The sequence below is a fragment of the Equus asinus genome, chromosome 13 (assembly GCF_041296235.1).
Source record: "Equus asinus isolate D_3611 breed Donkey chromosome 13, EquAss-T2T_v2, whole genome shotgun sequence".
NCBI lineage: Eukaryota > Metazoa > Chordata > Mammalia > Perissodactyla > Equidae > Equus > Equus asinus.
Genome location: NC_091802.1, coordinates 15,621,132 through 15,635,630, shown reverse-complemented (window position 1 = coordinate 15,635,630; position 14,499 = coordinate 15,621,132). Strand labels below are relative to the sequence as shown.

General features: G+C 39.6%; 1 protein-coding gene across 1 annotated transcript; it reads right to left on the bottom strand.

Annotated features, from left to right (window-relative positions):
- Positions 1–343: 343 nt before the first annotated feature.
- LOC106821976 (olfactory receptor 1P1-like) lies at positions 344–1,297 on the bottom strand. The gene has a single exon (XM_014826884.1). The coding sequence runs from the start codon at positions 1,295–1,297 to the stop codon at positions 344–346; it is 954 nt and encodes a 317-aa protein (XP_014682370.1).
- Between the last annotated feature and the right edge of the window lie 13,202 nt (positions 1,298–14,499).

The window sequence follows — 14,499 nt, the reverse complement described above, 5'->3', positions numbered from 1 at the left end:
TTAACCCACTTTCCATGCCCTCACTGATCAAGTTTTGATAAACTAGCATAAAAGGCTGCACAGAATTTTAAAATTATGAACATTGCAAAAGACATTCCTTCTTGTGAAAAGTTAATTTACAAGTAAAATAAATGAGTAAATAAGCAATTGTCAATAGATTAGCTTTAAAACATGATGTGAAACCTTGATTTTCCTCAACAATATCAAACTTGTGGTGGAGATTTAAAGAGGGGAGTGGTGATGAGGCACATGTGCGATTCAGAAATGAGACACTCGAGGTAGAAATTTCTGTGAAGTTCCTCACTGGAGGGGATGGAGGACATGTGAAGTTTCTCTGCAGAAGTCACTGGCCCTGTGAGAAGGAGACTTTGCCTCTGAGAAGTCTCCCCAGGGCATCCTTCATGTCCTTGTTCCGCAGGCTGTAAATGAAGGGATTCAGCAGGGGGGTGACCACTGTGTACATGACAGCAGCTGCTGTATCCTCTTCTGCTGAGCTGGAGGAAGAGGATGAGGGGCACAGATAAGCCCTGATCACCGTCCCAAAGAACAGGGAAACAACAGTAAGGTGGGACCCACAGGTAGAGAAGGCCTTGCACCTTCCCTGGGCAGAGGGGACCCTGAGGATAGCTGAAACAATGCGAATGTAAGAGACCAGGATGAGCATAAAGGGGATTAAAATAACTGCTCCCCCCAAGAGGAGGAGCACAAACTCATTGACCCGAGTGTCAGAGCAAGACACCTTCATCAGGGGTCCTAGATCACAGAAGAAGTCAGGAATAATCTTCTTAGAGCAAAAGGAAAGTTGGAATATGAGGAAGGTGTGGGTCATGGCAACAAGATTCGTAAGGGTCCAGCAGGCAGTAACCAGGAGGATGCAGCACCGGAAGCTCATGACCATTGTGTAGTGGAGAGGGTGGCAGATGGCCACATAGCGATCATAGGCCATTGTGGCCAGGAGAAAGATGTCCATGTCCCCAAAAGTCAAGAAGAAGTAGAGCTGAGCCAGGCATCCTGCATAAGAAATTAACTTGCTCTGGGTCTGGATGTTCACCAGGGCCTTGGGCACAGTGGTGGAGGTGAAAAGGATGTCTGCACAGGACAGGCTGGCGAGGAAGAAGTACATGGGCGTGTGAAGGCGTGCGTCAGTGCCAATGGCCAGGACGATGAGCAGGTTCCCAGCCACAGTGACCACATACATCCACAGGAACAAGTGGAAGAGGATGTGCCGCTGCTCTGGTTGCTCTGAGAGGCCCCAGAGGAGGAACTCAAAGATGCTGGTCTGGTTCTCTGCTGCCATGAGCCCAGAAGTCAGAGAAAGAGACCTCAAATGAGATCCATTAGAACTCTCTAAACATAATTCACTCTAGATGATTGATGAATGTGCCATTCTTTGAACTCTAGAGAAGAAGAAAGAATGCCCTTAATGTGTGGTATTGATCACACACTATATGCACTGTATATCTTTTTTGAAACCTACTAAATACAATGTGCTAGGAAGTGTGGGAGACATAATTTAAGAATTAAAATAGATTTCTTGGTTTATTTCTCTACACTCCTTTCTGTCCCAAATGTCTTTAGTTATAATTTCATTTTCTTCAGCTGTACTCTCAAAGGAGTCAAGAGCTTTCTTCATTCACTCCCATTCATTCATTCCACAGATACTAAGTGCCAACTCCGGACCTGGTAGAATGTTAGGTAAATAAGACAAAGATAATCTTAACCTCAGAGAATTTTCAATCTAATGCAATAGACATAACTGCCTATATTAAAATCCTATAAAATTTTGATTCAGGGTTCTTCACTTATTCGGCTGTCTTCAAATAACTCAGACCCCGGACTTTACCTGTTTTGGTCTATCACAAGTGAAGTCACTATTCTGAAGAAATAGTTTCATTTTATCCATTCTTCCAGAAACCAATTTAATAATCCAACAGCTATTTAGTGAAGAAATGTACAGATAACTCTTCAAGTTATCTTTATCGACAAAGAAGAAATCATAATCTCTAGTCTCTAAAATCTCAAAAAACAGTTGGATGCGCGCACACACACACACACACACACACACACGTCTGATACAAAGAAGACTGAGGCAAAAAAGGGATGCTTTCTGGGCCATAAATGGAGCTCAGGATCTTACCAGATGGATGTGGGCAGCATATTGAGGCAAACAAAGGCCAGGAGGTAGGAAGCCCTGGATAGGTGCAGAGATGGGGAACAGGAGCTTTGAGCGTGAGGTGGAAGAGGGATTGTAGGCTGAGATAAAGCTGCAAAGGGAGCTGAGGGTCAAACTTAAGAATGTTTGGAACGGAAAGTAAAGGATCTGGAACTTCCTTCTGTATGTGATAAAGAGCTGCTAAATCTATTTGAACAGGAAGTGATGTTAGTGCTTGTGTTGTCCCAACGTGAAAATCCTGTTCCTTTCTCAGGTGTGGAACCAACTGAGCGTTAGACATGGAGGTAGTCAGTAAGGTGGAAAAAAAAATCTTTGCTACTGAAAAAGGCTAGGTTGGAGGATGTATCTTAGTTGTGTTCACTAAGTGATCATTTTAATACTCTCCAAAATTAAATTTATTTTCCCTATCACAGGCTCAGCAGGACTACCATGGGTCTCTCCCACAGGGAAAGAGCCTACTCCTACGAAACATAAAATTTGGAAGAATAGAGCAAAATAGGTGTTTCCTGAAAGCGGTCAGATTTGTGATGAGAAGGGAGAAGCTGAGACCCAAAATTCGGCAATCAAATAAGTCACTCCGGGTAGGCCTCAATAAAGCAGTGCAGAAGGCCAGAGCTGTTAGTCTGGAAAGAAACCCCAGGAGTAGGGAGTAACCGTTCTCCCTAATGAGTGAGGCAATTGTAAGTGGGTAAGTTTCTTTCCATCCCTGATTGGTAAAATTCCGCATAAATGTCACCTACTACATAAAATTTACTGGACAGCCTAGACGAAGGTTGTCCTTATTCCAAACTTGCACAATATTTTGCCTGCAGAATTTTTATGATTCTTTTTCTTTCAGCACTTGAATTGAATATTTCTGTGTCCCTGTATCGCTCGTAGATTCTTTGATGTATTTTGTCTTACCCGCAGTAGCTGAAATAGTGTCTTGAATACAGAAAGATTTAAAGACATATCATAAGAAAGAAAGCCCTGAAAATTCAAGATTTTCATCAGAAGAGAACTCAGTAGGAAAGTGTCTCTATAGAGAAAAATTCCAATATAAGATGTCTTCAAGAATTTTCAAAATTTAATTAAACAACTAAGATTTATGAAAGAATATTTGAAGGAGAAGTAAAGAAACTCAGAGGAAAAAATGTCTGTACAACATGAAGATGTGAAATAAGAACTGAGAAAACCCTCGAAGGCATTGAAGAAAAAGTCACTTTTCAATAACTGTTTCTCATCTTCATTGAAGCTTCTATTACAAAGATTTCAAAGGGGAACAAACAATACAGAAATCATTATAAGGATCATAAAAATAGAAATAAGAAAAGCAAAGAAACAAAAATTTAAAATAAGGCAAAAGAGTTAGAGTATAGAAAACCAACAAAGGAGATTCAGTATATTACAAGCAGAGTCTCCAAAGAAGAAAAATAAACATTGGAATAGAAGAAATGTTTAAGATTATAATTTAAGTAAACTTCCCTAAAATACAGTCATGTGTCACTATGACAGGGACGTATTCTGAGAAATGCGTCGTTAGGTGATTTTGTCGTTGCACAAACATCCTAGAGTGTACTTACACAAGCCTAGGTGGAATAACCTACAACACACCTGGCTATATGGTACTAATCTTATGGAACCACGGTTGTATATGCAGTCTGTCCTTGAACAAAACATCGTTATGCGGCACCTAACCATAAAAGAAGACCTTTATCTACATATTCAAAAGACATATCTCATACCTGGGAAAACTGATACAAGATAGTCAATTCCAAAACTTATCTTAGTAAGATATTAGACCTTTAAAATAAATAAAGAATCCTTCAGACAACCAGCTCCTCCTCCCCCACCCCCAAAATCAAGGAACTGCTAAGGGAAAAAAGAAGTTTGGCATCAGTCTTGACAGCAACATTCAGAGCCATAAAAGAACACCTCAAGAAACTCAAAAACGTAAAGGTGAGCTGAGGATTTTATACCAGCCAATCTGTACTTTGAGTATAAGGGCTATGAGCGAAGAGTTTGAACATAAAGAAACTTTGGGAACATTGTTCCCATAAGCCCTTCCTGGGGAAACTAGAATACGAACTTCAGATAATGAGAAAGGGTTGAAGTAACCTCAGCAGGGATGAGTGGAAAGCATTGAGTATATATTTACTGTAGAACTAGGGCAAGAAGGTGAGGTTAAAGGTGACAAAATGGTATGTAAATTAATATGCTCTAATAATGTGGAAATAACTAATAACAATAATGGAAGATGGAAGAGGAAAGAAGAAACCGTAATAAGTTTTTTATTGTCTCTGAGGAACAGTTAGGAGAAAGAAATATAACATTAAGCAGATAAGTCAAACAGTAAATGCTTAAGCCAATTTAAGAAGACAAAGATAAACTAAGAAAGATGATACTATTGGTAAAAAAAAAAAGTAATAATGGATGGTGGAAAAGAGGGAGAGAAGAAGAGAACAAATGTAATAAGTTAATTTTATTGTTGTTTATGGTAAGGAACAAAATATATTGTCTAAAGAAACATGGGGCGAAGAATATATATTATATCAAGGAATAACATAATGGAAAACCTCCTATGACCAGAGAGAGAGAGAGAACAGACTACATACTAAAGGCCATAAAAATAATATGACAGACCTGGACCAAACATATCACTCATGTTAATAAATATAAGTGAGCTTAATGCACCTTTTAACAGAAAAAAAAACTTTAAATTGACTCACAAAGAAAAACCCAACTCTGTTCTATATACAAGAGAAACAGCTAAAATTAAGCACTTCATAATGGCTGAAAATGAAATGATGGGGAAAGGCATAGGGAGCTAACGTGAACAAAAGAGCATGATCTCTATATCACACCAGGCAGAATTCAGGACAAAAAGCATTACACGAGACGCAGATGACTTTATAATAATAAAACCTACATTCACAATGCAATTGTAAAAAATATAATATCTTTGATATCTAAGCACCAAATAAAACAGCAAAAATTTTCTTGAAGTGGAAACTCTAGGAGATACAAGAAGAAATAGAGGCTCATTAATAAAAAGAGACTTAAATAAACTTCTGTCATCCAAGGCAAATCAAGTAATTAAAAAGTAAATAAAGATAGGGAATACTAAACCAAATGATATGTATGTGAATATATGTGTGTCTAAATATATAAATATTACTGTGTTCCAATATAGTAATAAACACACTTTACTTTCAAGTACCCACAGAGCATCTAGAAAAAAGACAATATATAAGATCTAGAGAAAACTTCAAAAAATTCCAAAAAGTAGCAATAATTCAACTAATGATCTCTAACAAAAATTCAAGAAAAGTAGAAATTAATACCAAAATCAAATAGCAAAAATGGCCTTTCAACCTGGAAGAAATATTTTAAATCACTCTATTAAATAACTCTTAGGTCCAAAGGAGAAATAAAAATCTAATTTTCAGAATTTTAAGAAAATAATACTGCATATAAAAATCTATGGATTATTGCTAACACAGTAACCAAAGGAAAATTCATTACCTTGAATACTTATATGAATAACAGTAAATAATATAATACATGAATTAAGCATCTGACACAAAAACAGCAAAAATAAACTGAATATGGAAAAAAACACTAAAGTAAAATTAGAGTTAGAAATCAGAAAACAAATATAGTTTTAAAAAAAACCAGTTCTCTGGTCTTTTCAACAAGTGGTTCTGGGACAACTAGATATCCACCCGCAAAAGAACGAATTGAGACCCTCACCTCAGACCACACAAAATTAACTCAAAATGGATCAAAGACCTAAGTGTAAGAGCTAAAACTATGAAAATCTTAGAAGAACATATAGGCATAAATCTTTGTGACTTTGGATTAGGCGATGGTTTCTTAGATATGACACCGAAAGCATACTCAACAAAAGTAGATAAATTGCATATCAACAAAATTTAAAACACTTGTACTTCAAAGGACACCATCAAGAAAGTGAAAAGGCAACTCATAGAACGGGAGAAAATTTCGCAAATCATATATCTGATAGATCTTTATCTGGAATATAAAAAGAATAATTGGAACTCAATAATAGAAAGACAACTAACACAATTCAAAAATGAGCAAAGGATCTGAATAGACATTTCTCCAAAGAAGATATACAAACTGTCAATAAGCACATAAAAAAAAAAAGTTAGCTATCATTAGCCATGAGGGAAATGCATGCCAAAACCACAAGGAGGCACCACTTTACCTCCTTTAGAAAGGCTAGAATCAGTAAGTCAGATAATAAGTGTTGTCAGGGATGTGGAGAAATTGGAAGCCTCACAAACTGCTAGTGGGAATGAAAAGTGGTTCAGTCTCTTTGGGAAACAGTCTGGCAGTTTCTCAAAAGGCTAAACACCATATGATCCAGCAATTCTAGTCCTAGGTATACCCAAGAGAAATGAAAACATACATCCACACAAAAATTTGTACACAAATGTTCATAGCAGCATTATTCATAATAGACAAAAGCTGAAAATGACCCAAATGTCTATCAACTAGTGAGTGTATAAAGAAAATGTAGCATACCCATTTCATTAGTGTGAAGACACTATTTAAGGCATGTAGAAAAAGATTTTTTACGGATGTATGCTGAGCATTTAGGTATTTAATATCGTGGTTTCTGTAATTTACTTTAAAATATTGCAGCATAAAAATGTGAATTTATAAACTCCATATAGGGTTAAGATAACATTAACACGGAGACTCCAAAAACATCATTCGTTTTGCAGAGTACAAACTTAAGATTTTCTCAAAAAATTCAGATGAGACAGAGACAAAAATAACAAGAAAAGAAATATGTTTAGAGGGAATACAGACCCAAGATCCAATCCAAGAATTTGAGAAAAGCCAAAGGAATAAAGCAAAATATGGGAGTCTAATTGTACTAAAATGGAAAGAGTCCTGCATTTGAAAATCTAAATGGTTCCTTGAATTCTACACATAATTACTGAAGGATAAAAGATCCATAAGTTGTCATATGCTGGAATGGTTAAATTTTAAAGATAAGCTTTTACCAAACAATTTTAAATAGTAATCAACATATATTGAGAGCTTACTCTCCAGAATACTTTCTGAAGTTTACTTGTGTTGTCTTATCTAACCATATTATACTACAAAGTAGAAACTGTTAGCTCCATTTACAGATAGGCAGATTGATGTTCAGACAAATGAAGTAGAAATAATTTGCCTAGTTTACATAGTTTTTAAGTGGCAGAATCAAGACTGAAGTTCAATTCTCTCAAAATCTAACACCTCGACTCTTATCTTTGGCCACATCAAGTTGATTCTCCCTCTCACTTCCTGGGTGAGCTCAGAGCTTCTTTCTCTCCCTACCGAGAGGAACTGTGCTGTAGGGCAAGAAGAGATGCTGTTTCCAGTACTAATAGTATGGCATTCATTCATTCAACAAATATTATTGAGTGTGGAGTAAGTGCCAGACATGGTGTAAACATCCAAGGATACAGAAAGATTATTTATATAAAGAAAGCTGGATAGAAGAATATATATGTATCATAGATTTTCTCCATTCTAGCAAAAACAAACTAGAACTAGAAATAGAAAAAGAAATTCACAGCAGCAACAACAAAATCTATAAAATACATAGGAATAAGTGGAACAAGTAAAACATAAAACCTATGTGAAGAAAACTATAAAATTTTGTTGAAGAAAATCAATCAAGATATGAAAAGTGGAAAGATATACCATGTTCTTTGCTGGGAATAATTTAGTAACATAAAAATGCTAAGCCTCCCCAAATCAAAATACAAATACAATTCAATTCCAATTAAATTGCTGAATCTCAACTTTTAAGTCTCAGCTCAAATTCTTCTCCTCAGATAGTCCTTTCTTGACTTCTAAATTTTAAAAAGCTGCACTCACCTTGGTCACCCTCCATCATGTTGTCATGTTTATTAATTTCATGGCACTCTCAACATGCTAAGATTATATTGTTTGTATATTTACTTTTTCCTGGTCTTTTTTTTTTCCCCTCCATGAAAGTAAGTTCCTTGTCTGGCTTGTTCACCATATCTTCGTCGCCTCAAAGAGTGGTAGAGGCAGAAACTCAATATGTACTTGCAACCTGTTGTGATGGGGGTTGCATAAGATGCAAGGGTTAGTTAATTCAGCTTTGTTGGTCAGGGGGCGCTTCCTCGAGGAAGTTACATCTGAGCTGATGTAACTCATTTACAGATAGGGAAAGTATGGTATCCTCTGGTACTGAAACGGACTCAGAGCGGCTAGGGAGTAGAGGAGAGGAGGGAAAAGGACGTCTGCATTGACAGAAGGAGAAGAAAACCATGCATCATTAAAATCATGTCTTGAAGAACATTAAATAATACAGGAAAATGCATACAATATGATATTAACTGAAAGGTGTTTTTAAAACATGTCTGGACAGTGTTAAGAAGTTTGCAGACTTGCAACAACATAAAGTGAAATGGGAAGCTGATGCAAAGCAGAGTGTGTTGCTGTGTTGCGGAGGAGCTCCCCATCACTGTCAGTCCCTAACCAGAGGAAGGACAGCATCTCCCAGGACCTGGTGAGAGGATTCCTGAACTGAAAGGATGAATGACCTAGACAGCCTTCACAGCACGTCTAATTCCAATGCTACTTCCATTAACAAAAGGGAGGAGGGAGGAAAGCAGAGTTATCTTTGAGGAGTTCCAGGTCAGTAGTCATGAAGGGACAGACTCCTGTCAGTGGGGAAGACTCCTGGGAAGCTCAGAGTCTCAAGGGAAAGTCTATGCAGAGATGAAGCAGGGGGAGAAGAGCTGCATGGAAGGGGCTGGCTCTACACACTGTCAGCAACAGGTCCCAGCAAGCCACAGACAGGAGCAGGGAGAGGGGAGGAGAGTCCTCTTGAGGAGCCAAGGAGAGGAGGGCCTGGATCCTGGGCAAGACAGAGATATGAGGATGCAGTGATCTCCTCACCTAGACAGGGCAGGACCAGCACACTGGGCTACATGCCTGGCTTTGTCAGGCCTGAGAGTACAGGCTTAGAGCAAGACCTTCACCCCAAGGAAAAAACACTTCCTATAAAGTCAAACTGGGCAACTAAGTTCCTGCCAGAGCCTCCCTGCTGAGGAGGGGGATGCTGTTGGGGGAGGACAGCGTTAAAGAAAGGGAACAAACATTCAGTGAGTTCTTCTAGGGGCCCTGACCCAGGAACTTCCTAAATCCCCTCCAGAGCCACCAGAAGCAGACATTGCTATCATCCTGTGCTGACAAGGAAACTGAGGCCCAAAGAGGCTGAGTGCCCTAGGGTCGCACACTAATAAGTAGCAGAATCTAGATGTGCTCTTTATTCTTGTGACTCCTAATGCCAGGCACTGGTATCCTGTACTTTGGAAGGGGAAAAGGCCAGGCAGAGCTGACATTTTGCCTTAGACAGCTTCCTGCGGGCCAAGTGGTTGTCCATTTGGATCCGGGGCTCTCCACTGATAGATGCCAACCTTCATGTCCTGAGTTCCCTCCATCAGTGCCTGCCTGACCCTGACTGTCTCCCTGTGACCTGTCCACTCAACATCACCATCAAGCTAACACTGAGTCTGCTCTGATAGAACCAAACATGTTTGTCAGCTTCTTGAACACACAGGCTCCCCTCCACCCCACTGCCTAGTCCTCATCTCTGGGCGTTCTCAATTACTCTTCCTTCTGTCTGGAACACTCTCTCCACCACCACCTCCCACCCCCTGTTCTTTCACTTAAGTCCTGCTCATCCTTGAGGGTTCAGCATAAATAACCCTGAGAAGACTTCTCAAGCTTTCTGCAGCTGCTGGGTGTTCCAATATTAACCTTCACTGCCCATATTATAACACCACTATAATTTACAATACTTACTTCATTAAGTCCAGCCTCACCACCAGAATGAACGCTTCAAGAAGTGAGAGCCCCTGTGTGTTCTGTTCATCATGTGATTCCCCGGTGCCTAAGATAATGCTTATCACTAAAGAGATGCTCAATAAACAGACAAAGTTTGAGTGAATGAAGGCATGAACACTGGAAGATGCATAATTTAACTCCTCCACTTTATCTTTAGAAAACTGAGGCCCATAAATGTGAGAGAAACAAAGAGGTAATTTCCTGAATTTGTGTGTAGGTGGGGGGAAGGATTACTATCCACTGACCCTATATTCAAGAAGTCCAGAACCTTGTATTGTCTGCAACTGGGAGCAATGACCAACTATAGTTTTGCCTTGATGTAGAGGAAGAGGTTGGTAGACATTCTCAATTCCCACCAAACCTGAGACAACCTAAGGCAAAGGGTCAGTCCCATAGGAAGAAATTTTTCGGTCAAAACACAAACTCCCGTTTTTAGGGTTCCCTACATTCTGAGTCTCTCTATGGGGGCTAGAATATGAAGCCCACAGCCATCATGAAATATTCACCCTGGGATTTTCTGTGTTTGAAGAGAAACACGTCTCTCACTAGTCCCCCTACCCTGCCCGGTGGGGCTGACTCTAAATCCCTTCTGGGGTCCTTGTTTGTGAAGCCTTCCTGGATGCACCAGCTTGCAGGGATCCTCTTTGTCTGCTCTCCTCTATCACCTATTTTCTGTGCCTCTCATTTGGTGGCTCCCATAAACTTCCTGGGGGATCTCTTGTCTTCTGGTAGAAAAGACTTTTAGATTTACATCATCCTTTCTCCCAAAAAGTGTAGGTGTCATGACTTTGGAATACTTTCATTATGAAACATTTGGGTCTTTTCTTCCCTGCTTGACTCTGACACATCAGAGATGGGGAGCATGCTTTATTCAGCTTCATGTCCTCACTGAACCTAAGACATGTTTGGTCCATGTTTGCTCTTGCACATGGGGGCTGTATTGGGGCTTGTGTCCCATCCCAGTTCTGAAGCTTACCTTCCCGCTTGTGTCTGTCGCAGTCATCATCACCGATGACCTATTGCCTCTTCTTCAATCTACCTCGTTAGAAATTAACATGAAAAATCTGCCTGAGTACTCAGAGGATGTCCCTGTGTGAAACAATGAAAATAATGACAGGCTCACGTCCAGGTTGCCTGCCCCTGCTGGAGCATGCCTTTCCTACACCCAGCTGCAGCAAGGCTGCAGACAGGGGGTTTCAGTCCATTAACATCAGGACCTCTGGAATAACCCTAGAGTTCTCAGCCCTGGGCTATAAGAGGACGTGTGTTATTTATTTATTTCCCAGGTAGCCTCAGTATGAGCTCTCTCAGGGGTCCTGTGGGAGTTTGAAGCTTGGTAATTGTCCCATGCCCTGTACATCCCCTCAGGAGCAGTTATTGGGAAAAGGGAAGAATGCAGTCCAGCAGTATTGGGATTCCCTTTAAGAAAAGTTATTAACTCCCTGTCTCTTTGGGCTGAACTAAAGAGCTACCGTATCCATCCAAAATATCTCCTTTGGTAGCTGATATCTGAAATGACACTCTTTAATTAAGTGACAAAAGGCCTCTGCTAAAATTAGGATATCTTGTGTGGAGGAGATCACCCCTTGAGACAGTAGAAAATGTGTGAATCCATGGTCATCCTCACTCAGTGTGGATTTTTTTCACAGAGTTTTTATAAGAAGGTCACTATAAGCTTGGTGGAGGGATGGGAGGAGGGACAAGTATCAGGACACAGTGGTTTGTGAGCTTCCAATCAGAAGACATTGAGGATTAAGGGGCACCAGGGGCAGTGGGTGTCAGAAAACTCCAGACTGGACATGCTTGCTGCCCCACCGCAGATCCTTGGTGAAAGTCAAGGGTCACCAGTTGTTGCCCTCCCCAAAGTGGGAATCCAGCATTACTCCTGTAAGTGAAGCTGCTGCCCATGCGATCAGAGCTTAGATCTGGCACAGCCCACCCCACCAGCCTCTCCATGGCCAGTGCTTTCCTTGCTCTTCCTTCAGGAAAACTCTGAAAAAGGAAAATTCAACCTTAGAATATACATGGAGTTGTCTTAGAACTGCTAACCCATACCACCAAGAAAAACAAACAAATAGCTAGACTACATGTGTTTACAGTTCCTTTTTGAATTTAGTATGAGACTATATAGTCAAAATACTGTGGTCAAGAACTACTTATGTTACTTCTTCCTGCCCACTTTCAGTGTGGTTTTGTTGTTTGTTTGAAATACAGCGAGAGTAGGTGGGAATAATTTTACCAGTTTATAAAATACACCATATAGCAGATATATATAGATATTGATACAAATATAGGATAGTCACAGGTATAGATATGAAATCAAGAATAGGAAAGAACCAACCCAGACAGAATGCAAACATAAACAAATAAACCTAACTGTATTTCAAATGAATAATAGAACCACATAGAAAAGGGGAAGAAAAACTAACCCAAGGAGCTCTGGAACACAGTGTTTTTACTATATATCTCCAGGCCAATGACACACTTACCTGTAAAAATTATATTTTATTGTTATTTGTGTTTCACAGTAGAATGGGCTAGTAATTCTGAAACTACTTTATGCGTATTCCACAATTGAGCAAAGAAGTAAATATAATGTAGATAATAAGAGCCAGATTTCTTACTGTTACAGAAGGGAATTTCAAACATGGAGAGGGGAAAGGCTAGAACAATCCCTGTGTTTTGAGCTTGGCCTGGAGGTATATGTGTAAACTCATGGTTTTGAAGATGATAGACACATAGGCAGATAGAAAGATAGATAGAAAGATAGATAGATAGATAAAAGGCTACACATAGGTAGACAGGCAAATAGTTAGATATGGAGAGAGGTGTGTGCATGCGTATGTGTACATATGCACACATGTATTTCTTAGCTTTGTCCACTGAGCAGACCTAGAAGCAATGATACCTCAATAGCAAGTGAGGACACTTATTGTCCAGAAATCAGTTTTGAAATATCAGGAAAGAATTTACACCCCAGGTCTGAAGGGGAGAGAGGAGGAAGCAGTTGTCAAAGCACCAAAAGCTAGAGAGACAGGGACAGAGACAGAGATGTGCAAAGACAGCTGCCCGGCGGGAGCTGTGACTTTCACATAAGGAGGCAGCAGCCACAAATTCATATTTTTGGGAATAAATTCTCCAATCTTATTCTCTTCCCTCCCTCCAAGCTTTGCTACAGCTTTCCATTGGCTAAACCAAAATAGATGCCAAAGGATTAGGCAGGACAATGTTGAGTTCATGCTGATCAACTTCCCAGGGTGGAGGGTGCAGGGTGGAGAAAAGACAAGAAAAAATTTGGAGAAGCAAATGGAAGCTGTCCAGCACATCGTCCAGTGCTATCTAATGGATCCCTCTGTTTAGCATTAAAGATGTAGGCCCTCCTAGTAACAAAAGTGGTACTGTAATTAAAAATAAAATATAACTGCTCTTTGTAGCTGCAGAGAGCAGACAAAACTCTGAGCTGCACATTTAGCTTAAAGATATGGTTGCTACTGAACAAAAAATGGAGTTTTCCTACCTAATATGTATTTTTAAAAAGCCAATTATTATGGCATGAGTTTTGGGGAAAGGAAAACAGCTTTATTGCTAGATCAATCTGCAAGGAGACAGGGGGTATATGCCCTCAGATCTGTCTCCTTGATCCAGGGCTCAGAGCAAAATTTATAGGATGAAGTTCAGGGCAGTCTGAAGTGTGGAGATAGATATTAGGAGATAGGGAGAATTGAGGTAATTGATGACCTGTGCAAGCACAGTTAAGCTTCATGGCTCTTCATAAGATGAATGTTCACAGAATGGTGGTGTTAGTATGATCTGAGGATGGAGTTTTCAGCCCTTTGATGTCAAAAGTGTCACTTATCGGGCATTTGTGCAGGCCCAGTTGATGAGTTGGTGGTCTCAGTCAGCTTGAACTAAACAAGGGGGACTCTCAGTTCCTGAAAGACAACTCTTGATTACTTTATCGATAAGATGGGTCAGTTGAACTGATCCTGGTCGGCCCTTGGTTACACAGTTCATTTGAACTGCTGTGATGAGATGTTAAGCTGAGAAAATGCGCAAAATATCAATCTTACTCTCTTTCCTAGTATAAAGGCTTGTGTGAAAGGTTTCAGATATATCTTATTCTGTTGTCAGTTAAATATGAAAATGTCCTTGAAAATAAGTTTTTCAAGATACTTGGTTTCAAAGATTATTTTTGTGTCCTGTAAACTCATAAGGGTCTTTCGTGCGTTAAACATATGGTCTCTCTTAAGTAGTGAATTACCCATATTATGTTTTCAAATTTGCACCTCTGATATTTGGAACTGTATGTAGTATCTGCTTTCTTTCATGGTTGTAAGCTACTTATAATTTAACTCATTTTCTCTTTCTATTTAAAGTTAAAATAGGTGTCTGACTCTGGTAGATTTCTTCTTTTAAACTAAAAATATGATGAGAGTCTG

Coding starts and splice junctions, on each gene's coding strand:
- LOC106821976 (XM_014826884.1), bottom strand. CDS start 1,297: ATGGCAGCAGAGAACCAGACCAGCATCTTTGAGTTCCTCCTCTGGGGC.